General features: G+C 38.3%; 2 protein-coding genes across 3 annotated transcripts in view; one reads left to right on the top strand and one right to left on the bottom strand.

Moving 5' to 3' along the window:
• Positions 1 to 12,108, bottom strand: part of USHBP1 (USH1 protein network component harmonin binding protein 1) — a 28,250-nt gene extending 16,142 nt beyond the window's left edge. The window contains exons 1-7 of one of the 2 annotated variants that reach the window (XM_072404685.1): positions 11,559 to 12,108; positions 7,682 to 7,784; positions 6,748 to 6,920; positions 4,967 to 5,143; positions 3,974 to 4,108; positions 3,166 to 3,293; positions 2,804 to 2,944 (exon numbers count right to left, since the gene is read on the bottom strand). In XM_072404685.1, the coding sequence (XP_072260786.1) occupies positions 2,804 to 2,944; positions 3,166 to 3,293; positions 3,974 to 4,108; positions 4,967 to 5,143; positions 6,748 to 6,920; positions 7,682 to 7,784; positions 11,559 to 11,660 (959 nt within the window). In that variant the 5' untranslated portion in view covers positions 11,661 to 12,108. Of the gene's footprint in view, positions 1 to 2,803; positions 2,945 to 3,165; positions 3,294 to 3,973; positions 4,109 to 4,966; positions 5,144 to 6,747; positions 6,921 to 7,681; positions 7,785 to 10,582; positions 10,627 to 11,558 lie in introns of those variants that run through there. The other variant, XM_072404686.1, reaches the window with a different exon arrangement.
• A 3,356-nt stretch (positions 12,109 to 15,464) lies between these two features.
• Positions 15,465 to 27,340, top strand: BABAM1 (BRISC and BRCA1 A complex member 1). Its single transcript, XM_072404684.1, has 9 exons — positions 15,465 to 15,617; positions 17,069 to 17,414; positions 18,585 to 18,643; positions 20,060 to 20,180; positions 21,147 to 21,225; positions 21,753 to 21,777; positions 23,081 to 23,210; positions 25,913 to 25,993; positions 27,038 to 27,340. The coding sequence occupies exons 2-9, from the start codon at positions 17,160 to 17,162 to the stop codon at positions 27,239 to 27,241; spliced, it is 954 nt and encodes a 317-aa protein (XP_072260785.1). The 5' UTR covers positions 15,465 to 15,617; positions 17,069 to 17,159; the 3' UTR covers positions 27,242 to 27,340.
• The last annotated feature ends 267 nt before the right edge of the window (positions 27,341 to 27,607 follow it).

The raw sequence follows: 27,607 nt of genomic DNA, 5'->3' as shown, positions 1-27,607 counted from the left end.
AGTGTTTCATCAAACCAGTAGTTCTCCCAAGAAGAGCTCAATGTTTTAATACGTGACCTAAGTCTGTCAAAACAAACATTGGAACTTTTAGCATCCAGGCTAAAATAAAAGAACTGTCTGAGACTGGAAGTTAAAATAACAGTTTATAGGACAAGAGAGGTGGCAGTCCTACCATATTTCAGTGAAGATGGAGACTTTGTGTACTGTTGTAACATCCCTGGACTACTAGCCCATATGGGACTACCAAAATACTGAGTAGAAGACTGGCGGCTTTTCATAGACAGTTCCACTTGAAGTCTGGAATCTGTTTTACTGCATAATGGCAACTGCTATGCATCAATTCCAATTGAACACTCAACAAAACATAAAGAAGAATATCAAAAGCTATGCTATCATGAACACCAATGGTCCATATGTGTTGATTTAAAAATGGTGAACTTCCTACTTGGACAGCAAAGTGGATACACAAAGTACCCATGTTTTATCTGCTTGTGGAATAGTAGAGCAAAGCAGGATCACTGGAAAAAAGTGACATGGCCTTCAAGGGAAAACATGTAAAAAGGTGCAGCGTACATCATTAACGAGCCAATGGTTGACAAAGAAAAAAAATCATTCTCCCTCCACTACACATAAATTGGGATTAATGAAGCAATTTGTTAAGCTCTGAACAAGGGCGGTGATTGCTTCACATACATTTATAGATTCTTCCCTGGACTGAGTACTGAAAAATTAAAAGGAATCTTTGAAGAACCCCAGATCCGGAAACTGATAAATGATTCAAATTTCACAAGCTACATGACTGATACTGAAGCTTCTGCCTGGCATGGCTATGTCATATTTGTCAAGAACTTCTTGGGTAACCATAAAGCACAAAATTATGAAGAACTGGTACAAAACTTGCTCTTAAACTTTGGGAGCGAACATAAGCATAAAGGTATAGTATCTCCATAGCCATATCTTCAGCGCTATATAAAATCATGTTTATTATTAATAAAAAAAATAATAATAATAGCCAAACATTTCAAAAAAACCTTGGCGATTTCAGTGAGGAACAAGGGGGGAGGTTCCATCAAAATATAAAGGTGATGGAAGGAAGGTATTAGGGCAGATGGGATAGACACATGATAGCAGACTACTGCTGGAGCCTTCAACGTGATTGTCCTGATCATCAGCATAAAAGGAAATCATTCAAACTGAGTTTCTCAATGACTTTGTGATTAGTTGTGTAAATATACTGAATATACAATATACAATGTCAATATATTCTATTTCAAAAATTGTATTTTCAAAATTTGTATTTTGTATATGTAGGCATATCTAGTTTAACTTTCATGTTTGATTAGTTTTCTATGAGAAAATTATTATTGAGGTCACTGTTTCAAAAACTAGAGCCAAAAACTATAACAAAACCAATACCGTATTTGGAATCTGTGCATCAAACATAACCTAAAATGACTTTATTCTGTTTGGCAAGAAAATGTTTGTTCATCAGTGTAATAATGTCTCTGTATTGTAAAGCAAATCAATCTGTCAGTTAAAAAATACTTTTGAATTGCCTTTTTACTGAAATATCCATATATGGAAAATTATTAACCTCCAGAGATTCATAGTGATTCTTTGAGCAATGAGCAATGTATGTTTCTCAGGTCAGCTTATTTACACCAATGATTTTTGGCTATCCATTGGGGTGACATTCTTCCTCTTGACCAACATTCTGCCTACTGACCACCAAGCTACTGTACTGTGAGCTGTGGATATAGTAATTATAGAAGAGGTCCCCTAAGACCTGAAAGTTAATAAAGTAAAAAAAAGATAGTTTGGAGTGGACATACTCTTTACCTTAATCACTGCTTTGTAAATATTGTCACACTGGTTATTTTAAATATAGAGATACTGACGTTCTAGAAGTTACTCCTAAAGAATGAACACAATCAGAATAACATTTACTTTGCTAGAGTGTATATTTAACAATTGTTTTTAAATACTTCTTTTGCATTATTAGTAAATCTTAGTGCCTCTGATCTACTGTGGCACGTTTGCAGCCACATTCTGTCTGCATGCATTTATACCTGCCGTGGCTACATGGCGAGGTGGGTTACCTGATGGTGACAACAATAAACTATGCCTGCACAAAGTCTTTAAACAGCCACTTTAGGTCTCTATTGGAAATCATAATGCAGGGGAACAGTTAGGAGACAGAAATACTTAAACAATGACTTTCATGGTAGAAGAATTAGCTATTATTTTAATGAAAGCCAAGATTTTACTAATATACTTTATTAAAAGGTTATGTACATATATTTTCATATGATTAATCTCATAGATGGAAGTGGGAAATTGGGGATCAGAGAACAATACTTGTTCAATTACAAAAAACTGTATTAATGGCAAACTGAGACTAGGATATCAAGTAGTATCTAGTAGAAAAGAATATAGATTTTTTTTTTGGAACAGGAAAACGTTAAACCACTCAACATTAGATTATAAACTCTATTGGCAAGGGTTCTCTTCCCCTGTGGTGTGGTCACCTACAATCCCCCCCCCAAATTTCATGTATGAAATAGTATTAACCACAGACAATTATAATTCTTTATGTACTATGTAGCAAAAGCTTATGCAACATTTATGTTTTTCTTCTGGCTTCTTTTGCAAAACAATTTTGGGTCATTTGTACTTGTGAAGTATGCAGGTTTGTCATCTACAGCCCCTTTTGATTGTACAAATCTGCATAATATGTTGGTGTTTTTAAAGAAAGTAATAACATTAATATTAATAATTATAATAGTAATTGCTATGTTGTCACCTGGCTTGTAGGGCAAGTCTCAAAGCTGTACATGTGGACTCCAGTTTTCCAAGGTGCATACTCAGCTTTTCTGAATCAGTTTTACATTCTTCTAAGGTCACACTGAGCTGCTCATTCAATTCTTTAACATGGTCAAGGCACCTGTAACATGAAAACAAGCCACAAATATGCAGTCACTGCCAAAAACATTAGGGCTGTTAGCTTCACCACTGATATCAAAATGTGGAATGCTGTCTGACCTTGTTAGGACACAAGGGCAATATAATGAATTGCTAATCTGGTGCACAAAATTAGATAAAGCCAATATGTTGTGTCTTGGTTTACCTAAACAAGTTTGTTAACCATGGTGTCTGTGCATTTACCCTTTTAATCGTCTCATTTCAGCTTCTAGAATACTTGGGTGGAAATCAGTAATACAAGCCAATGGAGATGAGGATTCAGAGAGACTTTGAACATGATGAATAACCCTGTGCATCACTGTCATAGGGCCCTGTAAAAAAGACAGATAGATGAAGTAATGGAGTAAGAAGCATAGTCTGTTTACTTAGCAGCTTGTAAATGTGGTGACACTATGCTGATTTTCATCATACAAATATGAGCAAACAAAAATCCACTAAATTTATATTTTGTTAAAAAACATGATCATGGTTTGCTTTTTAAAAGTCCTATAAACCAATAGGTTTGTTACTCCAAGCATTTCATCATGAAATGGCAGCAAAGTAAACCAAATAGCAGGGATAATGATTTATGACCTGTTGGGAACAACCATTTCCTTTGGCAGAGGATGAATTGAAGAGCCCTGGCTCCTCTTCCCCACGCCTCTCAATAAAGCTGAACAATGCTTTGTATACAGTGCTCCTTCATTCTGCTGTTACAGAAAACTGTCAGAACAGATAAAAAAATGAAAGAATAGAGAATATAAATTTATTTCACCTTCACCTATTTAGTTATCATCTTGTACAATCAATCATATACTAAGCTGCTGTTTTTCAGCCCTCCTAGCTGGTCATAGTGGACAGCTGCCTGTTGTATTACATTACTTACTATACAGCATAATATATCCTGTGCATTTACAACTGCCGGTTAAAATTGTGCTCCAATGTAAATAAATATTTTATTTTAAACTTTCCTGTTTTCCATATCTGGCTTTTGTATCTGTCATTTGTTTACCTGGCAAGGCTGTAGTTGGACAGGGGACTCAGATCCTGAAGGTAAATGATTTTCTTCAGTAGAGCAGGGACTGGAAGGTGGCGAGATGGAGGGGGGCAACTCATCATCCTGAAGAAAATCTTGTAACTTCTTTAACTGGAAAGAAGGAGATGAGAAGGGACAGGCAAGATAAAAGTAAACTGGAATGTCTGATAAAGAAGTTCTATCAATATAGGGAAAGATAATTTGTCCAGTCCAACAAAAAATATTTGCTTATTCTTCAAACTACTATTAAAGAAAACACACCCTTAAGTGCAGTAACCCCCATTCCCCCCAAAAAAAACGTATATACTATTCTATTGTATCCAGCACACTACAGCAAGGCATGGTATGGTATCAGACTACTGCATGTGCATTCTCATAAAGGTTAAGAGTATTTTTACAAACAACAGCAGTTTTACAAACAAACAATGGTAACTCCTTAGGTACCGTAACTTTGTGGCATATGCAGCATTTCTGTTTTGCCACTGACTGCTTTTGTAAACACTTTTGGGTTGTTTGGAATGCAATACTTAAAACTTTAAATTAGGATCATATGCAACAATTTATTGTTACATTGTATATGTTTTTTTTAACTCACATGTTGTTTAAATAGTCTTTCATATGCATATAATGTCAGCTACAGAAATATTTCAAAATAAAAAAAAAAAAAGAAGTATTACTCTTTAACCCTTTAATTAGCCCTAATTAACTCCTACCTCCTTTTCCTTTGTTACTATGTTGTTCATCATTTTGTTTTGTTTTACATTACATGTTTGGAAGTATTTAACATTCATTTTAGGTAGTTTATGTAACAACTATACTAGTTTCATGCCCTATATTTGTCATGGATTACAATACTTGTCTTATAGGTATTCCATTTAAACGTAATATAATAATACAATAAAACATAAGGAACGGTGCCCACGGAAAAACTATAGAAAAAAGGACGTAATAATTGTCATTATGTCATACCTTCATTTTCAGCATTTCATTTTCCTCCATTAATTTTTTGAATGTGGCTCTTGAACTATCCAGTTCCATATCAGTGAGCCTAAGTTTGTGACTTAGGGCAGCATTGTTTTCCTTGTAACGTTGTATCTCTGAAATTAGAGTCTCGGGGTCTTCTTTAAGAAATGTTCCAGGTGCTATCTGTATTAACATTAAAGGACATTAATTTATTGCACTCCTACACTTGATATCTCATTCTCATAAAACAGTGTACTTAATTGTTTTTGGAAGCTTTAGCTAAATTTCACAGAAAGGTGTCCAGCAGCCTTGGAGCTGTATTTGAGAGGTCAAAAAAAGCTCATTGGAGGGGCTGACGTACCACTTGGCAGCAGAGTACAACTTACAGAGTATCTAAGTTTTTGTTACTATAAGAAAACACATTTGATCAATTCCATTTCCATTTGTTAACATGCTATGATGTTTTATGTACTATAGTTAATCATTTAAATTAATTCTGTCACAATCCTAGGTAATTCAAATTAGGAACATAAATAAAATTACAACAGCAGAGGATACCTTTAGGATCCCTTTAGAAAAAAAAACACACTTATAAGTAAATTAATTGGAACAGCTGGACTTTTATGAAAGTCACCCTTTCACCCATAAAGGATGAGCTGAGTAATCCTTCCCCCACCTGCTTACCTACTGATTACACAGCTCACAATAAAGGCCCACTAGGGGTGGAAGGGGGAGGACAAATTTTAATTTCTGCAGGAAAAGTTAAAATTCATATGTAATTTAAGTTACGGTAATTATTTCTCTAGATCCAATGGGAACCAATTTTGTGGCATCTTTGTGCAAGTTTGTGTGCTGTGGCAATTTGTTTGTAGCATCTGTACGCCTCAAAAATGACTTCCCCCCTCATCCCTGCCATAAAAGCCACATAAAGAGGTATACAAATGAAGACATCTAATCCCAGATGTACTTTATGCTAGGTACACTAGGGGGTCCATATTTAAATATGACATTTACTGAAACATTCAGAGAATTAATTCTTCACAATGAAGCATATAGACCTGGAAGATTCTGCACCAGAGAAACCAAGAATTGGTCTTTTTTTCCCATTTTTATTTATTTAATTATTCGTAATCAAACAAAATAATGAATTTATATGTTAACATTAATATTGATTAAAACACCACCACAAGGAAATTGCATGGTGTTTGCATTAGAGTTATAGGAAGGTAGCCAGTTCACTTGCAATGACTGAAGAACCATTTGGATACAATGTTTTAATTCTTCCTACCGCAATGCCTAATAGTGCATACTGTATGTCTGCTTGTCATGGATTACTGTACTATTCAGCAGCTAATAATACAAGGCGAAGCATCACAAAGCAAATACCAAGCATTTTGGTATGCTACTTCTAAAAAACAGGATAGTGGTTTTTTTAATCATTTTCGGTGCCTTGGCAGACATTCATAATGATTGCAGTGATGGTAATGCATTATACATTACGTGTGTTAACATACAACACAAGTGTGTGGACTGAGAACAGAACCATCAGTTTTATATTTACTGTATAATCATACATGACATGTTCAACATTCACAGCCAGGGCCACCACCTGGTGGAGGACAAGGGATACTTCTGTACCGAGTTCCAATCAAAAAAGCCTGCAATGTTGGAACTTGTAGACTTGTTACCTACTATGGGACCCAGAAATTTCTGATGGTGGTCCTGTTCACAGCCATTCATAGCCACAGCTTATGAATACAGATAAAGAACGAATGGTTGTATTATACCTGATTTAGTTTTTGTATGACTGTAGAGGATAAGGAATCAATACTGAGATTCAGTGGTGGTGTTTTACTTTCATCCCTTGACTTTTCTCTTGATAGATTCCTTCTAGATGATACACATGTTTCAAGAGAAGAAATAACATCCTGTAACTGCAGGAAAACATCATTTTGGTATCCTGGAGGAGAAAATAACAAAAAGAGGCTAAGCCATGCCAACCTTTGTTCAATGAGCACTAGAGCAATTAAAATATCTAATTACCATTTTTAGTTTACTAGACCTCCAATACTTTTTTTTACCTGGTAATTCTATGGCAATACTCACTCACCATGATATCAGAACAATAGATACTGCGTTATTTAATCTAAGTTTTTACTTACAGAAGTGCTGCAGCCTAAATCTGACATTGAAAATCTAGATAAAATATATGGGTTGAGGGACAATTTTAAAGAAATTGAAACCACCCCTAGTTTTTAATTGTATCTAATTTGTTTTATATATTTTAGCATAAAATTAGATGCAGATTTTTGTTTTCTCTTGGTTTCTGTGTTTTAGGATTCCTCATAGACTCAATTGTCTATCAGGGTTTAATGTTCTCCTAACTACTTTTACGTTTGTTCTTGGACTCTAGGATAGTGTGCCTACTTTGTTTCTTCAGTTTACTGAGTATATTTTAGAGTATTGTTTATTTAGAATCTGAATTATTGAAAATGGTTTAAAAATATTGAAAAATATTGTGTTTACTGGATAATAATCTGCCCTTCCAAAAAAGGACTTAGCAGACAGGAATGAATCTTGTTAGTTTGCCGAACAGAGGGGTTATCAGCAGGGTTTTTATTGGGGGTAGGTGATATTCTGTCTGTTACCATATATAACATTGAATGACAAAAAAATACATTTTGTAATTTCTCTTCTATGTGAAAAAATATGTACAGGTACCTTCATCTCCAAAATGTGCCCGAGGTGGCTGATTTTCATTATTTGATTGAGAAGAATCCTCCATCTTTTTTGCTATAGCTTGATTAACACATCCTTTAGTGTGCTGAAACAATAAGGCACAAAAAGTTCTTGTTTATGTTCTGTACAAATACTTTGTTAGTACAATATAGGTCCATACAGGGCGTCTATAATCCACAAGCAGACCTGTATGTTTGATTGGGCAGCCAAGTGACATTTAACATAGATAAATGTACAGTTATGCACTTGGGGGCTAACAACATGCATGCTTCATACTGTCTAGGCAGGATACATTTGGGGGAGTCAGAAGTAGAAAAGGATCTGGAGGTTCTGGTAGATCATGAACCTAATGTTAGCATCCAATGCCAAGCTGCAATATCTAAAGCTACCAAAGTACTTTCTTGCAATAAAAGAAGAATAGCTTGCAGAGATTGAGACATAATCCTGCCTATGTACAAAGCATTGGTCAGACCACATCTGGAATATGCTGTCCAGTTTTGGGCATCAGTTCACAAAAATGATAAGTGCAACTAAACTAATAGAAGAAAAGAAATGGAGGAGCTTAAAGGTTAAATATGCAGAAAGGCATCCAGTGTCAGTGATGGGATTGTGTGCAATGTCCAGGTCACCATGAGCTATGGCGTGTTTAGTGAACATAGAAATGTATTTATACCTTTTAAGCCCAATGTACCCTTTTAGAATCTATGGTTAGGGAGTAATTACCAGGTCATACAAATACATGATAAGTGCCCCATTTGGCAATTCATTTTTAAACTAGAGAAAAAAATTATTATATAAGCAGGAAATTATTACACCATTGTTCACTTGGTCATTGGTTTAAGATAGCAGATTTTGTTCTACACTTCATTATATGTATTGTGTTTTAATATAGAGTACGGACCAAATAAAAAAAGATTTGTGATCCTCATCGAAGGGCAATGTGACGAATGCCCTCTCAGCCCACACCACCGTGCTTAGACTTTCCAGCATACTCGCACCAGCAGGCTAAGAAGGGCTGTCATGAGACACGGTTAACCACTCTGTTACCCCTTGCCAAACATACCATAACAAGGAAAACTACCGCCACGTGCTTAGACAGAAGCACGTACTGTCACCCCTGAGAACCGCAGTTATGATTCTGCTTCTTTAACACTGTCTGTGTCACCAGCTGCCACTCCACACAGGGATGTCTCAGGAATCACAATGTTTATAGTAGCGTTTCGGGTTAGCAAGTTACACTATTTCTACCTAGAGCATTCAGAGATTCAGCTTACACTTTTTATAGCGTTTAATAAGTAAAAGCCTACAAAAACAGTGCAACACACAACACACAACAACAAAACAAATACAGAAACATAAAGAAACAATAACTGAACAATAGCAACATTGTGAAATAAAAGGGTAAACTGTGAAATAATATTTAGGTAGAGTTGGTTTGCCTTGCTCCAAGTTGCTGTGTAAAGTCCAAGTTATTAGATAGAGTCACTGGGCTCCCTGCAGTGCTCAATGTGTCAGTGCTGTTGTCCATAGCAACAAGATGGAATCAGTGGGAGCTAGACTTACACGGCTTTTTGTATGCCAACCACAGAGGTGGAACTAATAAAAAAATCCAATGACAGCAGGGGACAGTCTCTACATGGATTATGATGCTAGTGGACACTTCCAAAATGCCCTTGTTCTAGCCATTATTAATAATTTCACATGTACAGTTTTATGAAATGCCAAACCCTAGATTATTATTCACCACAAAATAAGGAGTTCACAGAGACCACACTAGGCATGTCTGGGACTTATGGTTCACCAGAACAGGCTAAATATGGTTTCCAGGCTTTCTTGAGGGCTAGGAGACAAATTCTGGTCTCACAATGCTCACCATAAAGATTCAACTACAAATCAGCCAACTAATACTTTATACAGAATGGTGTTGTGGAAATATGAAGATTATTCATATAATAGTTCAATCAGAGGCCACTTTACTAGCATTATCTGAGTTTTATGACACCTGGAGACACAAAATTCAAACTTTTACAATGAGTGTTGCAAACTAGACGTCTGGAAGGATACTGGTTGTCAGTTTAAGAAATATCTAATGAGGGAAATTTTTATGAGGAATTAATGTTGACCCCAATATCACAGGCAACACTACTGCAGTTTGCACATTTGTCTTTTCCAGTAACACATAATTTGTACCCTTTGAACTAAATAGCAAATTATAATCATAATATTGACCGGATAGGCATACTTCATATTGTCTCTGTAAATCTCCTATTTAAATTTATATAAATGAATAATAATGTCTTTATATTTGTATTATACAATTGTGACTTTGGAAGCCCACCATAATAACCCGTTTATTGCCTATTGTTTCTTTGTGTGTGTAAATTACATCTTGTCTGTCTGTGTTTTACTACACAGTCTGACATCTACAGAATATCATAGTTTTAAATACTGTACATGTATATTTTGTGTTTCCCTGCCACATCACATTTGCATGTTCTGTTCTGATCTCTTGGTCATCTACTTGCACCTCCTGAGTAGGCTACTCTTGTCCTTTAAAACCCACGTATTATCTGCACTGGTAATATGTCAGCACCTATTATAGCAGATTATTTACTTGTAAATCTGTGTAAGGAATTTCAGTTACATTTCTAAAAATGATATAATGAAATGCAAAAGAAATCAGAAAAAATTAAAACAGTTATAAAAACTGAAATAGTGTCAGCAACAAAACCTGTAAACATTATATACTGTACATTTGCACAATGTATAAAATAAGAAGAAATATGTATAATACAACAAAGTTAAAGCTATTGCATTGCAAGAAATAACCACTACAGAGCCCCAAAAAAGTATACTCACCTCAGATAAAAGTTTTAAACTTACCTCTCATGTTTAAGTTGTCCATCGTGTGCTCAAGTTCACAAGTGACTGGGAACTAGAGAAGGAAACAGGACGTGATCAAGGGACACGGACATTCCTCGACTAGGAAGGGGCTTCCTGAGGATGGAGGTCAGCGTGAAGTCTCAGTACAGACAACCTCACAAATATTAAGTCATATCTTTTATTTTCTACACAAGTCATTGAAAATGGCAGGCTTTCTAGATCAAGCTCTTCTTTCTGGAACCTGAGCTGTTTAGAAAGCTTGTGGTTTAAGTAGAATTATAATGGCATACCATACAAAAAACCCAAACCAATTTCCCAGCTACTTATTACGCATATAGGTATCCCACCTGAACTTGACCCAAAGCAATGTCTTCAGTGTAAAATACACATTACAACCTATACCACAATACATGAGTGTTGGTATCAGGCATATACCATAGTTAGATTATATCCTATTCAGAGTGGGAGCAGTGGGAAAAAAAAGCATTTTGTCACCTTTTGTCAGTTCATCTGCCAGGCAGAATCTGTCACTGTGTACCTAGCCAGAGACCTATATTCTTCTCTCTATAGGCCTTATTTATTAGCGCTCTAAGGCTGGAGAAGACTAATATGGAAGAACCTGGGTGATCCAGCAAACCTAGAATAGATCTGGTTCACAAATGAAAACATTTTGCCAACATTTACCAAATGATTCTTAAGAAATGCATTCCATGCCTGCAGTTTTCTGGATCACCCTGGTTCTCCCATGATAGTCTATCTTCTCCAGTCTTAGAGAACGTTAATAAATTAGGCCCTATATATCAAACCAACATTCTAGTCACAGTGAGGAAGTACAGGATTACAGTGAAAATATGTAAGTTTAACCATTTAGGTAACTACTTATATATTAAAGTGGAACTACTGTAAATACAGAAAATAAAAAACGTGATTAGGCAAATCCTTTATTTCTATAGCGCAATTTTTTATTTACACCCACCTGTCTTTGCTTCATTGTGGGTGCCGCCATCTTCTTCCACTCCTCTGCCAAATGAGGGGGAATCTTGATTGGTATTGACTGGATAATGTAACTACCACACATGTGTGTGGGATTTCATTCAGTCCTTGGAGTCCTAGATGCAGAAAGATTCTTTTGTGGTGATCTACTGTCTGATGATGCCCACATAGTTCTCAAAGGCAATAATGCCACCTAATGCCATATGCTATACCTCCCAATGACTGGTATAGTGAAGGGCACAACCAATCCAGAGAGTGAATGATGATAGTTGTCATAGTCCACCAACTGTATTGGCTGAGCTGTGTGCTATACTCGTATTGTTGGACAAATTTGCCTCTGTCATTGACTTCAATGGGATTCAAATTTAGCAATTGAACATCGAGGTCAAACATTGGACAAACAAATGTACCGATCAACATAAACTGGAAAACCCTGCTTTCTTTTTAAAGCACAACTATGGGGCAAAATGGACCCAAAACTAGGGAGTATTTGGTGCATGCTTATTATAAATGACTTTACTTAATGGGAAAAGAGGTTTCAGGGGATGCAGGAAATATCTCCAGTTTAAATGATCTATTACAAGCAGAAGTGAACCGCATAATATTTTTAAGAAAATCTTACTAATGGATTGACAACCAAATATTGGATCATTTTGGAAAGATCCATCAGTGTGCTCCTAGAGTAAGGAGATTTATGACAATCCAAAGGTTACAAAACAAATAGGTGGAGACTGTCTGTATTGATCAAATGAATATATAAATTACAGACTAATTAGTTGAATATTTTATTTGACGTAAATTCTTTGTAAGAAAATGTTATATGATTTTTATATGCAACTTATTTATTTATATAATAGTGTTTTCTTTATTTAAAGAACTGTGTTTTAAACTTCACAGAACAAAAAAAAGGTAACCTTAAAGTGAACCTAAACTCAGATTATGCACACTAAAGAATTTACCTATTCTGAACAAGAAGGAAAATCAGATTTAAATAAGCACTCATTCACCTCTGTAACTTTAATCATTGTGATGAAATTCATGTTCTAAGTTCACTGCACAGACATTGTGCTGTTTTATGAGAATAGATCTTGCCATTCCGTCACCTTTCTAATATAAACATTATGTGTTTGTAAGCTGTTAGAACTACTACTAGAACTAACTTGAGAATCCTTGAGACATACTGTACCTTAACATTAAAAGCAGAGGTTGGATTTATGTTTGAACCAATCTGCCGAATGTCAATTGCAATGGACTAAGCAGAAATATTATCAGTGCAGTAACAAACCAGGCACCCTGCTAGCTAAAAGGTTGCACAATTTAGCCCAGAGAGCTACACCAATTTCGTTATGCACTACCACCAAACGCCTCATTAGCAATCCACTGGACATTAGCAATCCACTGGTCATTAGCAATCCACTGGAATTTCTTGTTTGTCAGGTTTATATTCAGCTCCTTCAGAGATGGAAATGATGGACGTGACCGACATTAAAGTTTTTGGCATAGATCATAAGATTATGCTTTTTGCCGACGACGAATTGTTGTCCCTCACACCACCTGTCACAACTTTACCTAATTTAGGCTCCTTATTGTCCACGTTTGCTGAGATTTCTGGACTGTTTGTAAATTATAGTAAATCAAAAGCATTGAATGTTACCTTGCCATCATTGGTAGTGGAGGCATTGCAAACTCACTTTGCTTTTCAATGGTTAGAGGCAAACCCATATCTAGGGATTAAAATTACATCCAGATTGTCATCTATTTATCAAGTTATATATCCACTCAATAGACCTTGTGGCTCTGAAAAGGTACTATACCGGTCTAAATTATCAGGAGGTTTATCAGTTCCAAATTTTTATGAATATCTGCTGGCAGCTCAATTGGCTCCATTGGTGGCGCTTCACCGCTTTCAGGATATCCCAATTTGGGCCCAAAGGCCCAAGGGAACTGCCTTCGGTGCGGATGGATACCATCTACTAAGTGACCACTAGTGGAAGACCCCACTTTGTCGCATGCGCTGGGTTTATGGGACAGGTTCAAACAACCCACATTGTCAATGACTCCAATAACACTAAATTCCATAAAGTATGGTCACCCCGGTTGGACCATCATGCTTCCCCAGATTTAGATCGCAGGTTGCTTCATCTATGACATGCTGTTCCTGCTATTAGTCATTCCGATTCTCTTCCAAAATAGTTATTATTATGTGCCCCAATCTAACACCGCAGTCTTCACCTTTAGCAAGCCCCCGCTCAGCCTCGGGAGACTGCTTGCATCTCCCAGCACTCGGTTGCCCCCAGGACTTACTGCGCCAGGGATGGTGTCTGGGGATGGGCTGGCAGCAAGCCAGGAGCCCACAGATAAAGCAGTACCAAGATTCCAACAAAGACAAGTCCAGAATACAGAGCAGTGGTCATATACAGAATATTCGTCCACCAAACGAAGTACACAGGGGCAAAACACAAGCAGAGTCAGGGTCACAGGCAAAAGGTCGGTACAGGCTGCATACAAACGATAGGTCAGGAACAGGCAAGGACAGCAGATGAAACCACACTTCAGCACAGATTAGCCCAGCTATACGCTATAACAGGCACTGGTGACTTGGAGCAGAGAGGCTATAAAGTCCCAGCAGCCAATAGCAGTGCAGGACTAAATTAGGAGCTGATCAGCCTCTAGAATCCCCTTCAGCTGTGCACAGCCTAACAATGGATGCTGGGGATGCCAAAAATTACATCAGGCTGCACAACTAAAGGGAAGCAGGGGCTGCTGCTATGGCGATGGCACACAGCATGGAGTCGCTGGCCAGATAAGAATCTCCTAACAGTATGATTGTTTTATTGTTTGTAAAATTTTTTGAAAATCTCAAAAAAAAATATTGAAAAAAAAAAAAAAGCAGAAGTTGGACTAAGTTGTCACCCTTCAAGTCCAAGTTGAGTCCCAAGTCACCAAGAATTCTTCCAAGTCAAGTCACTTAATTTATCAAGTCAAACTTAATCTAGTTTAATGCCTTTCTCCCCACATTCCTTACATTGTAAATCTATTAGGTTCGGCTTTCTGTTTTTTTCAGAATTGTAGTATTGATAAGTGGAATTTTCCTGGAGCAATAAAATACCTAGGCAGGAAAATTCACAAGGGACAAGCTGCTAGGAGCTTATGTAAAACCATAAATATAGAGTATGAAGAGATCTACACACAGGTAATGACCTGCTCACAAACAACATAAAAATAATATTATTAGGGAGTTCTGTCAGATATCTGCCAGAGAGATGTAAAATAATTGTCTTCTCCATCAATTTATTCCCAGAGGAGAAACTCCACTGAGCACTGTTCATGTGTTTAACTCATTACTTATTGCTCTCCCCATATTTTACTGACTGGAAGAAAACTGCACAGGGCAGTTTTATGGTTAATTGGTGAGGCCCTTCTTTACCTCATAAAGAAGCATGTGTGGTGGAGGAATCACAGGGCAGATAGTGAGCAGCCCTGAATCTCTGAACTGTTTCCTAAAGGTTCTGACAACCAGCAAATAGTCACCTGTGAGGAAACTGTGACCTGCCTAGCTCGTCTTTATGCTTGTAAGTGTGGTTTTGTTGTAGTAATGGTGTTTCGCTACTAATACAGTAATACAAGTAATAAAGCTGCAGAAATCTGGCTAAAGCTTGCCTGTTGCTCAGCTCCCAGATCGAGGCTGTGCACAGACCAGATCGAAGCTTGGCTGCTTTACAGATCGAGGCTTGACTTCTGCCAACCAAATTCCAGATCGAGGCTTGACTTCTGCCAACCAAATTCCAGATCGAGGCTTGACTTCTGCCAACCAACAGATCGAGGCTTGACTTCTGCCAACCAAATTCCAGATCGAGGCTTGACTTCTGCCAACCAAATTCCAGATCGAGGCTTGACTTCTGCCAACCAAATTCCAGATCGAGGCTTGGATTTTACAGAGGGCGGAACTGGGTGAATGTGAAGCTGGAAATGGTGATGAACCTGCTTATATTTTTCTCTACCTGTGTGCAGTAACGAAGTCAAACTGTTGAAAACTTACCAGGTATTGCATAGATTATTATTGACTCTGAGTGCTATAGTTTTGTCTGATATAAGGTGTAAAAGTGTTTGTACTGGGCAGATCTGAGGTGTGTTGATTGGTTAGGTCTGAGGTGTGTAGTGGTCAGATCTGAAGTTTGAGATGTGCAGATTATTCAGATCTGGGGTGTAAAGTGTATAGATTAGGTGGCTCTGAGGTCAGCAGTGGGTGTATTGGTCAGGTCTGAGTTGTTTATATTGTTCTGATATAAAGCGGAATTAAGCCCAGACCTACTAACTGGTCTGCCTTCCAGCCTCTTATTTCTCCTCTTTCACTTCTGGACGATCTTCAGCTACCTTGATTGGCCGGCATGACAACCTGCGTGGGAGTTCATTCATCCTGGCACTTGCAAGGAAAGCCGGGAATTCTGGGCTTTCCTGGCAACCAAAGTTGACGCTGCACAAGCGATTAGGCAGGTAAGATGCATTGTTGCAGAAGGGACATCACCTGGCCATTTCTGTAAAAATTCCCTGCGTGATCATAAAAAAACTTCAAATTAAAACTTTACTCCAACTCAAAGCCTAAATTGCATGGATTAGTCAGGTCTGGGGCGTGTACGTGTGTGGATTGCTCAGGTCTGGGACATGTGCATGTGTGTGGATTGCTCAGGTCTGGGACGTGTGTATGGATTGCTCAGGTCTGGGACGTGTGTATGTGTGTGTGGATTGCTCAGGTCTGGGATGTGTGTATGTGTGTGGATTGCTCAGGTCTGTGTGTGGATTGCTCAGGTCTGGGGCGTGTATGTGTGTGGATTGCTCAGGTCTGGGGCGTGTATGTGTGTGGATTGCTCAGGTCTGGGGCGTGTATGTGTGTGGATTGCTCAGGATGTGTGTGGATTGCTCAGGTCTGGGGGGTGTATGTGTGTGGATTCAGTGCTCAACTCAGAAATTTTTTTAAGCTGGGTGGGAAGAAATTGTAGGTGGGTGGCAGCCCCTGTATTGTGACCAAATTGTTTAGTAACCACCCAAAAACAGCCGGGTAGGTGCTGAAAAGTGCCGGGTGGTGCGCCCAGCTAAAAGGGCCTGGGGAGAACCCTGGGATTTCTCAGGTCTGGGATGTGTATGTGTGTGGATTGCTCAGGTCTGGGGTGTGTAAATGTGTGGATTGCTCGGGTCTGGGGCGTGTGTATGTGCGTAGATTACTCAGGTCTGGGGCGTGTGTATGTGTGTGGATTGCTCAGGTCTGGGGTATGTAAGTGTGGATTGCTCAGGTCTGGGGCGTGTATGTGTGTTGATTGCTCAGGTCTGGGGTGTATGTGTATTGTTCTGCCTAACAAATTAAATTTACACTAGTTATTTGAAGACAAATACATAAAAAAATCGCTTTTGCCAAAAAATCCCTGCACTTTTTCTATCCTTCTTTTACATTGACATAATTATTAAATCTATGTTTCAATCTGCATTCTTTCCCTGTAGGTTTAAACCAAAAGTGACTGCCACTCATTATTGTTAATTAACCCCCCCCATCGCCACAAAGCTGGATAGTCCTACAGAAGAACTCTGCATCATGGACACCTCAGAGTCCGCAGATGATGGGGAGCGTGCAGTAGAGCAAAGACCCCGCACTCGTTCCAACCCGGAAGGAGCAGAAGACAAGGAGACACCTTCACAGCCTGTTGTGGGCAGTAGGAGTGAGGGTGAAGGGGAGGCAGCTCAGGCAGAGGACCCTTCACCACCAGCCATTGCTCCTCCAGCTTGTGTCCTGCCTCCACCTCCAGAATACCAGATAAAAACTCCCAGAGTGAACTGCCCGGAAAAAGTGGTGTGTAGACTTTGTGAAACGATTCTTGTTTTCTTTATTTTTCAGTGGTTTGTGACATTTAGACAGAATAAGAGACTTTTCCAATGGTGTTTATACGCTGTTCCAGCTCAGAGAGCGCACTTAAAACCTTACAAGGAACAATAGTGTAAAAAAATGAACCAGGTGATTGAACTAAGACCAAGTTGGTGTGAATGGTGTATTCAACTTTTACAAATTTCCTCAAAATAAAATTATTTTTACTGTAGTTTGGGGGAAAAACATCTTTCCAGATTGTTACTTTCTTGTGCTATGTAGATATTAACACCACCCACTGCACCAAATTCCTCAACATGAACCAGGAATTCTGCCTTCATCATCATGATGTTATGATCATTTCTAGTGCTGGGAAGGGGTAAGCCAAGCACTGGATCAAGACATAATAATATTGCAAACCTATGCTTGAAAATAATATCCCATTCAGTGTGTAGCGGGGGCCCTCTGGTGATGTATTTACTTTTCCTACTCTCTGGTCCATCACCCCCAGTGCACAGTGTAGTATCTGTCAGGCACCATAGTTAAAAAACAGCTATACTGTGGTTGGCGTTCATCTCATATGACTTTCTTGGGCCCTAATAGTCCATAGTGGTGAGATTTTCATGGCTTCTGCAGTATGTAATGCAATAGCAGATTGGAGCAGAGATGGTCAGTTAACCCTTTGATAAATAAATTGAATAAATTAGCACTTAAAGTCACGCTCCTCAATCTACCTTTTATGTAGCAGGCAGGGGAGGAGTGAAGGGAAATACTATGTGGGAATCAATGGCCCTGATTTATTAAAGATCTCCAAGGCTGGAGAAGATACCTTTTCATCAGTGAACCTGGGTGATCCAGCAAACCTGGAAAGGATCTGTTATAGGACTGAAAACATTTGCTAACAAATAGCAAATTACTTTTATTAAACCCATTCCAGGTTTGCTGGAGCACCAAGCTTCACTGATAAGTGAATCCTCTCCAGCCTTTGAGAGCTTTATTAAATCAGGCCTTATGAGTGACAGCTCTGAATCTGCTGGGCTGCTGACATCACATCCAAGATGGTGCCCCCCCCCCACTCTTTTTGAATATCCTCAATAATTCTTAAGTGGGCATCATGCTGATCATTTTTCATTTATTGTGTTTTTTCTATTGTTTCAGATTATTTGTCTGGATCTGTCTGAAGAAATGTCCTCCCAGAAACTGGAATCATTTAATGGGTAGGTGAAGGCTTTATTTTGATAAAAAAAAAACATGTTATGAAAGGTAGCTGTAGTTTAACAATTTCTGGAAACATGTACAGAATACTGAAACAAAGTCTTTCTGACCCAAAACCCCTTATCTTGATCCAGAGAAAAGGAAAAATCCTGTGTAAAATGTGATTTATTTTTCTGCAAATGGGGAAAAATTATATGTTTCTCAATCTCATTTTCCAAGCGTGAATAGTTGACTTTTATTTGCTCATACCTCTTTTTTGAGCATGCATATTTTTATGTATTTTTTCCCTTTCCACAATATTTAAGCTTATATTCATCATGAAGTTATTTGAATGCTAAGTGAGTCACTATACAGTGGTACCTTGGTATAAATCCTTACTCTGTTCCAGATCCTTGGATTTATACCAAACAGGACTTATACCAATCAAATTTTTCCCATAAGAAATAATTTCCCATAAGTGAAAAAAAATCCTATTGTTATTGGCATATTATACATTGATGGGGCTGTCTGAAATAATTTAAACACTGCTTAATACTAAAATACATAAATACAAAAGCAATTAGATAAAATAAATGAAAAATTAACCTCACTTTACTTTGCTGAGAAGAGTCGAGTACCTACTAGGATGGTGCTGAGAAAGGAGGAGATGTTACGTAATTCACAGAGAGTTATAGCGGGTTGTTCACTAAATGGTAGCAACTGGCGTACTGACGCTTGTGGGCAGTCATGGCTTTGTCTCGAGAGAGGTAAATAAGGGTAGCGCGCGGTGTTAGGACTCATTTTGACCCAAACAGGTTCTAGCACAAAGGTTGTATACCAAGCAAGATGTTTTGTGTCCAAACAGGACTTATTCCAAAGCGGACTTATACCGAGGTACCACTGTATTTATCTACATTAAACCTCAATGATCATATAGCTCCAATCAACCAGTCTGTCTAGTCCAGCTTGTTAGTTGGAAACCTCTTGAAAAGACTGAATGTGCCACTTTTACTTCTGTATACACAAGCTGCTATTCTAATCTACAGCCTGACCCGGAATCTGCATTCTTCAGGTGGACTGGCCTTCCTCAATTCTGCATTTTTGTTCATTTGAGTTTTAACACAAGCTTTCAAAAGGATGACTACATAATTTTAGAAGGGACATTTATTCTGTAACTGATGTAATGAACAAAATTTAGAAGAAAATAGAATTTAATTGCACTTACTTTACTTTTTTCTATTCTATAGTCTGACAGTATGAAGGGTGTTTGTTGTCTTAGATTCAAGGCAGACACATAGAAGAAAATTGTGTCCTCCCTGAACATCTCTCATATTGAATTCTCTTTGATGGTTGTTGAAGTGATTCTCTAAGTAAACATGTTTTATATCTTATGTATAGTTAAAATGATGATAAAGGTATTTATGTTTTAATCCCGTTAGGTCTAAAGCCAATGCTCTCAATTCTTCTCAGAAGATGATTGAGATGTTTGTTAGGACAAAGCACAAGATAGACAAGAGGCATGAGTTTGCTCTGGTGGTGGCAAACAATGAGGCTATGTGGGTGAGTAATATAATAGATCCCTGGCTTATCCTCCTATCACCCTGCTATATAGTTCATACTTTTTATTTACATAGGAGTCACATTCTCTTTATTCAGCATTTGGGACAATGATTTTTCTTTTTCTATTTATTATTTCTTGTAAAAATGTTTTTTTCTATATTTTAATGCCTGGAGACTTCTACAAAGCAGGTTGAAGCCTCAGGAAGCACTGTTGAAGCCTTAAAAGTTTAAGGTGGGAAAATGCTATGAAGGTAGTTTTTATTTTGGTAGATGAGACTCTTTGGGCACTATTTATAAAACAGGGAATCTGACATTCCCTTAAACATTCCCTGGTGGGAATCAATTTCTGCCATTGAAACATATTGACATGGTAGATTCCCACCAGGAAATGTGTGAGGGAACATCAGATTGCCTGTTTTATAAACAGGGCTCTATAAGTCTTCTGTCAAAAAGTACTTTTACCACCAATGGGAATTTTGTGTCCAGTCTCAGTAATTTAGGAGTGCCAGGAGAGTCGCCTGAGGGTGGGGAAAGAAGAGGTACATCTTACATAATGGACATGATTTATTAAAGCTCTCCAAGGCTGGAGAGGATACACTTTCATCAGTGAAGCTGGGTGACCCAGCAAAACAGGAATGGATTGGGTCCAGGATTCAAGACATTGGTAAAAAATAGCAAATTACTTTTAATAAACCCATTCCAGGTTTGATGGATCACCCAGCTTCCCTGATGAGAGTGTATCCTCGCCACCCTTGTAAAACCTTAATAAATTAGACTCAATGTGAATATGCTTCAGTGCCCTCTTTCATGCAATCACATTTTCATTCAGTCTGTTCCTATGTAATAGATTGGTTTTACCCATGTGAGGCTTAAGAACTAGGTTGTGGTTGTTCGCCAGGTGTCAGTGTATACTGTCCTGATGCCAGAATCCTATATAACTTTGTTTTAATGTCATTGTCATTTTAGTTGTCTGGATTTACTTCCGACCCCCGGGAGGTTTGCAGCTGTCTGTATGATCTGGAAACTAACATATGTGAGTCCTTTAGTATCCTTTGTGGAATCATCTGGAACCTGTGGACCATAATTTAGAATTTGTAGAGAAAATATGCTGGTTTTGAACCATTGACTTGCAAAAGAGGAGGACTGTTGGTATTTTAGAAGGAAAGTTCAGCATTAGCCAACAAACAACTGCAAGGTAGCAACCTTTGCCAGTGCCAAAATGAGTAATGCAAATACATTAAGTATGTTGCTTTTATTTTATCATTTCTAATTATCTATTGTATTTTAGAAAGGGAGTCGGTGAGTTGCTTTAAACTACTGGAAGTATGTGCCACTTTTTGCTGTAAAGTAGTGAATGGGTATGAGTACGGTATGCTGGTGCCCATGTATGGATGTGTCGTGCAAAACTAGTCAGTCGTCTAATATGACAGAGGAATGCATTTCAAATGCTGTGTTTTCTGGTTTTCAGAAAATCAGTTTAGAAAATGTTGTAGGTTGCACTGTATAACAGAATAGAGAACTGTTTGGGACAATATAATTTTTTATTAATATTTCCTTAATCCAGAACTCCAGATCTTGAAGGTCTTTTTAACTTAATGTAAGTATTTAAAATGACAATGTGGATCTCTTTGTCAAAATGTCTAAAATGGGAACTGTTGACTCGAAGAAATTCGTTAAATACATAGTTGAAGCTAACAGCAGATACCTCAGTCTGCCTGTTAGGCTACGCACACACGTCAGATTCTCGGCTGATATCAGAGGAGAGTCTGGCGTGTGTTCAATGCTCGTTGTTCATAGATTCTTCCATCCGTGGTGGATCTTCGAACGGCGAATGACAAGCAGTTGTAATGAAAATAAGGGGGAGAGACCGCAGCAGTGATAGATCCTTTCCAACAACAATTATTGTTGTATTGTGTGTACGCAGCCTTGGTTTTTGTTATCTCCCTAAACCTTTCTTTCAATTTTCTAATCACAGAACAATAGTGTATTGTATTTACAAAATGCAGGAAAGCGGAGTGGATCCAGCAAATGACAATCTGAGGATTGTAATTGACTGCCTATTAGTTCAGGAGTGGTAAACATTTTTTCCAGGTGCTTCCAGGGCAGGCAAACATCATTGAATGTCAGCACTGCTACCCATCCTGATTGGTTGTCATCTGAATATTTTAAATGTCCTAAGCAGTGAAGCTTGGTGAGGGGCCAGTCATCTGCTTGTCAGCTGGAGAGTAACAGAGCAGCAGCACACTGATTGGGTCTCTCCCTGTATTCTAATTGGTCTGCTGTCTCATTCCCAGTCTGGACGCTTTGGTGTAGGGAATTGCAGGAAATAAGAATAAAGATTTTAGCACTTTATATAACATCTAAAATTTCTAAGGAAATCATTTTAAATCATGTTTTGCTATTTGACTTGAGTGAAATACCAATCAAAATCTATCAATTCAAATTCAACATATAAGATTTGTAGGGTTACAGTTACGTCTGTAAAATCACATGGATTATCGTTTCTGTAGGGTTTCTAAAACCAGACTTATTTATATATACAGCAGCATATTAATTTAAGGTGTATGTCTAGCCAAAAAAAAATGAGGGGGGAGGGGTCCTTTATTTTCGGATTTTACAAGTCAGGAAATAAGGGGAAATCTGTAAGGACACAAGCAAAAGAAAAAAAAATCTTACAGTGGTTCTAGCACTTTTTTTCACTTATCTTTGTTATCGTTGAGGTGTTCCCCTCTGAAACTGGAATTGATAGGAAATCTAACATTTGTGAAGACATGACCCTTTCTCATAATTAGAAAAAACAAGTTTTAACCAAAAGGTCTTTTAAGGGCCTTAGTATGTAAAATAATACATTTGAAAAATGTAATAAAACATAATCTTCCCTTTTGTCTTGTCTGGTGCAGACAGCAGAGGACTGAATTTCCGGTCACTGAGAATGTGCAGACTGTTCCCCCTCCATACGTAGTGAGGATCATTCTAATTTACAGTCGTCCAGCCACCCAGCCCCAGCTCACACTCACTGAAAACATGAAGGTAACTCATTGTATGTTTGTGTGGATGTTTAACTCAAGAGGTGATGGGCGGTGAAATCTGCCAATAAAGTAAAATGTACACTGTGATTGCTGAGCTTCTGAAAATGTTATTTATTAGGCTGTTTCTGACTTTGGTACATTAAATACTGTGAGTCACCGACCACAGATATGCAGCAGGGAAGGTCAAAGGGAAGTCACTTCTGGGTCATCTTTTGGGTCAGTGTAAAGCATAAAGCCAGCCAGCCAGGGGTCCGTCAGCAATGGCAGCCTACGTATATCAATCAGCATGCTTTCATTTAGGTTCTTATGCCAACCTTTAAAATCATTTTTTAGGTAGGGTAGAATGACAGAACAATAACGTGCTGCAGACATTGCCTGCATGTAGGCCTGTATAAAAGTGTACAACAGAACATTTAACAGGACAGATAGACCATTACAAATTACCCAAAGATATCAGTTCATTTCTATGTAGAGTATATTCCCGAGATGACTCTAGGTCAGGGGTCAGCAACCTTTACTATCAAAAGAGCCATTTTGCCTCCTCTTCCACTAAAGAAAAATAGTCTGGAGCCGCAAAACATAACACAGTTTATAAACTTTTAAAAGTTTTAATATTTTTTTAATTTTACCTGTTACAACAAGTGTGCATGTGTAGGCCTACTTTGAAATAAATTAAACACTGAACTATGCCCCTGGAAGCCTCCAGCTTCTAACGTATCATCCTGTTACATTAGAAGCTGGAGGCTTCTAACGTAACAGGGTAGATTTTTTTGATGGGGAGAGTTCTTTATGTTCTGATGATAGCCTAACAATTACATTTTAGGGGGTGTTAGTCACAGGTGTCCCCCACTTGCACCTACATTTTTGGTTTTGTACATCTCATTCCAGAGGAATTGGAGTTCAAAGGAGGGGGATGTCATTGTACACACCCATTTGTACACGCCCCGTGGTAGATTTATTTCACTGGTAGATTTTTTTCATTAGAACACCGGATAGGGAATCCCCCTCCTCCGCAGTGTCTTGGGAGAAAGGGGATCCCCCATCAGAGATCTCCCCGCGGCAGCCGAAGGGAGCCACAACAAGGAGGCTGAAGAACCGCATGCGGCTCCGGAGCCGCAGGTTGCAGACCCCTGCTCTAGGTGGATCCTCAGAGTCCTGATTGGCTAGCTTAAGGCAATCACTCCCTGAGATTTCCAATGAGTCTGAGACTATTGAGGCCATTACTGATCTATCTACCTGGGGTTTACTGCCTTGGTTTATTGAGCCCTTGGAACTGAGGGTTTATTAGTAATGAAAGACACAAAGGGAGAAGGAGGTGTAGGGGAGAAGACCTTCCCAAGGCTGAACTGCTCTTAAGGAGCTGTTCAATGTTGATGTGTTACTAGGTTATTTGGTATTATACATCACCCAGGGATCCCAGACTTGGTCAAATTTATTCAATGTGTACAAGTGAGCTTGTCATTTACCATGATCTAATTTAATTTTGAGAAAATGGGGTCTAGGGGAATGGTAGCCAACTTCCACCCCTTGGCCAGTGTTATGCAGGCCACAAGCAAGATATGCATGGTCAGTTTTTAGGCAATTTTAGGTAGTGGTTGTTTGATCTTACTAAACAGAGCACCCTCAGGGGATTTTTCCACCTTAATTTCTAAAACTGAAGAGACAAGCTTAAATACTTCAGACCAAAGCCCTGCACTATGGGGTACGACTAACATGAGTTCCATTGTACCCCTAACTTCACAGCTTCTGAAGGAAAATACAGAAGATGAGGGCTGGTATCTAGAAATACGATCCGAAACTAGATACCAGCTTAACATGACTTTATAATTTGCTTCAATTATTGAGGAATTCAACGAGATCTTAGAGGCAGAGTAAGCTATCTCACTCCATTCCTCCTGATCCCACGTCTTGTCAAGCCCAAATCTGCCTCCCAGGAACACATATATGCTAATCTTGTGGCGGGGGCTGCTACAGCAGAATACAAAAGGGATATTTAAACCTTGGTATCTGCTAGCAATAGGCAGGAGCTCTTGAAGAGGATGGAGCCAGATTGTCTAAGTTTGGAGCACACAAACGATCTGATGTGTATAACTAAAATACTCCCCCTCCTTTCAAGTTTGATGTTGGTAAGTTTACTCACTGACTGGCTTCTATAGTGGTGAGGTTTTAAATCTGTTCGCTTGCCATGACTATTATGTGAGGGGTTCCCTGTATCTAATAATTTAGTTTCTGTTATTCTGTGTTATTATCAATGCAGAAGGAACATCAAGACTTCATAATGAGCCAGGAACTCCAGTTATGAAATTACCACAGTGCATCCATTGGCCAGTACATCTGACATTCAGCGTTACCTTAAATCCATCAGTCAATGAAAGAACACCATGCTGTTTATAATGACAAGTAGCAGAATGTCGATCTATGAAAGAATGAGCATACCAGATCAATGTTCTATCATTATATTGATTACTAATGCAATAGATTTCAGTGTGACATAAAGAGTGTCACCCCACACCCCAATCTGCCTGTGTGTGCATGTTTATATGTGTGGTACACAATTTACAGCCCAGTTTGCTTTACAGTGTAAAATTTCCTTTACTTCTGGGAAGCATTAGGTTAAACTTTTTTCTTTAATGTTTTTACAATTAGAATTAATACAGTATATCAGTATTAAATACTATTTTATGTGTAATCTTTCTTTTACAGAAAATGCTTCAGTGTCCTTATTTCTTCTTTGATGTTGTCTACATCCACAATGGGTCGGATGAAGAAGAAATGAGCTGGAAGGTAATTGTGGGGGCCTTGCCTATAGCTTGTACTGTTGCTGTTTGTATGGACAGATCTCACAAAAGTATCCTATGTCACACTCTTATACTTATTTTAGCCATACAAACAAGGTGCAATATTTAAAGTCAAATTGCCGTCTGTCCCCTTACCCTCCTTGGGTTTGGAAGTTATGCCGTAGGAGCTCATTTTGTTTTAGGGCACACCGAAAGTCTTGAATTGGCTAATTGACAACTGCACTTAGTTATTTGTTAATATTAAGGGAGTTATTTGTTAATATTAAGGGATCTATTTGAAAATGATTTCCATGTTAATTTGACCTAGATTTGCCCATACATTCATCTGAATGCTGTGCTTTTTGACAACAGGCCACTAGGTGGCAGAATGAATCATTGGGCCTGATTTACTAAAGCTCTCCAAGGCTGGAGAAGATAAACTTTTATCAGTGAAGCTGGGTGATCCAGCAAACCTGAAATTAATTTCCTAAAAGTAATTTATTTGTTAGCAAATGTTTTCATCATCTATTCTAGGTTTGCTGCATCACCCAGCTTCACTGATGAAAGTGTATCTATCTTCTCCAGCCTTGGAGAGCTATAATAAATCAGGCCCATTGTTTTAATAATATGCCTTGGAATTAGAAACAGAGGGGTTTGAAAGCCTGTCAGCAAACATGAGCAGAATTGACAGGGGAATGATTTATAAATAAACTCTAAAAGTTAAGTCTTCACCCCCCCATCCACATTTTTCTCATTACCCTGCTACCCCACCTAGCACCTACATTTGGCTTCTACACTCCACTTCACTTACATCTCACCTTCCCTCTCCTCAGTTTGAACATGCAATAGTTGAAGTTACTATGTTACTCTTGCAGAATATTAAATTGCAATTTTCAGATAACCTCTGCAAAGTTTCTTTATATTCTGATGTTGGTGATTGGACTGTATGTTTTGTGTGTGCCTTTTTCTCTTTCTCTCACCACACACAAAATAGTCTTGGATATAGTTTTGGCCACCCAGACCATTTATACCATTTTTTCTTCTTTCTTAGGATGTGTTTGGATTCTTTAGTAGTTTGGATCCAAAAGGTACTAGCTACAAATATGAGGTATCAATAACTGGATCTGCTCTGGAGCTTCACAACTGTATGGCAAGATTGCTGGCACATCCTCTCCAGCGCCCATTCCAGAGTCATGCCTCTTACAGCCTTCTAGAAGAAGAAGAAGAGAGCACAGATGGGGAGGTTACCGTCTGAAGCATTGTAACATCTTAAGCAACCTAATTTATACTTGATATCATTATTGCATTATAACTCTAATGCATTTAAAATAAAGTTACAGAATTTTTATATTTATATGCCTTTTGGATGGTGTTTGTTGTAACATTTGGGCCTTGCATTGTCACATAAAAGAGCCCTGTGATGTACATTCCTCACCCAACTCCAGTTGCTGATCTATGGAGAGATTTATTTCCCGCTAGGCATTTGTCCCCTGTACAGAAAAATAAATTCTTTAGAGATGCTAACCCTTCCCTGATCTATTGGAAAAACAAAGCTTTGCTTAGCAATTGTTACATATTCTGCAAATGTCAATACACTAAATACAATCTGCATTTTGACAGC

Source organism: Pyxicephalus adspersus, chromosome 3, assembly GCF_032062135.1.
Source record: "Pyxicephalus adspersus chromosome 3, UCB_Pads_2.0, whole genome shotgun sequence".
Lineage (NCBI taxonomy): Eukaryota > Metazoa > Chordata > Amphibia > Anura > Pyxicephalidae > Pyxicephalus > Pyxicephalus adspersus.
This window is presented reverse-complemented; position numbering and strand designations above follow the sequence as displayed.

What these genes read in the sequence shown, in the direction of transcription:
- BABAM1 (XM_072404684.1), top strand. Translation starts at nt 17,160, where the DNA reads ATGGACACCTCAGAGTCCGCAGATGATGGGGAGCGTGCAGTAGAGCAA. An exon ending in CAAACAATGAGGCTATGTGG is followed by an intron (nt 20,181 to 21,146) that starts GTGAGTAATATA and finishes TTGTCATTTTAG; the next exon opens with TTGTCTGGATTTACTTCCGA. An exon ending in GAAGGTCTTTTTAACTTAAT is followed by an intron (nt 21,778 to 23,080) that starts GTAAGTATTTAA and finishes TGTCTGGTGCAG; the next exon opens with ACAGCAGAGGACTGAATTTC.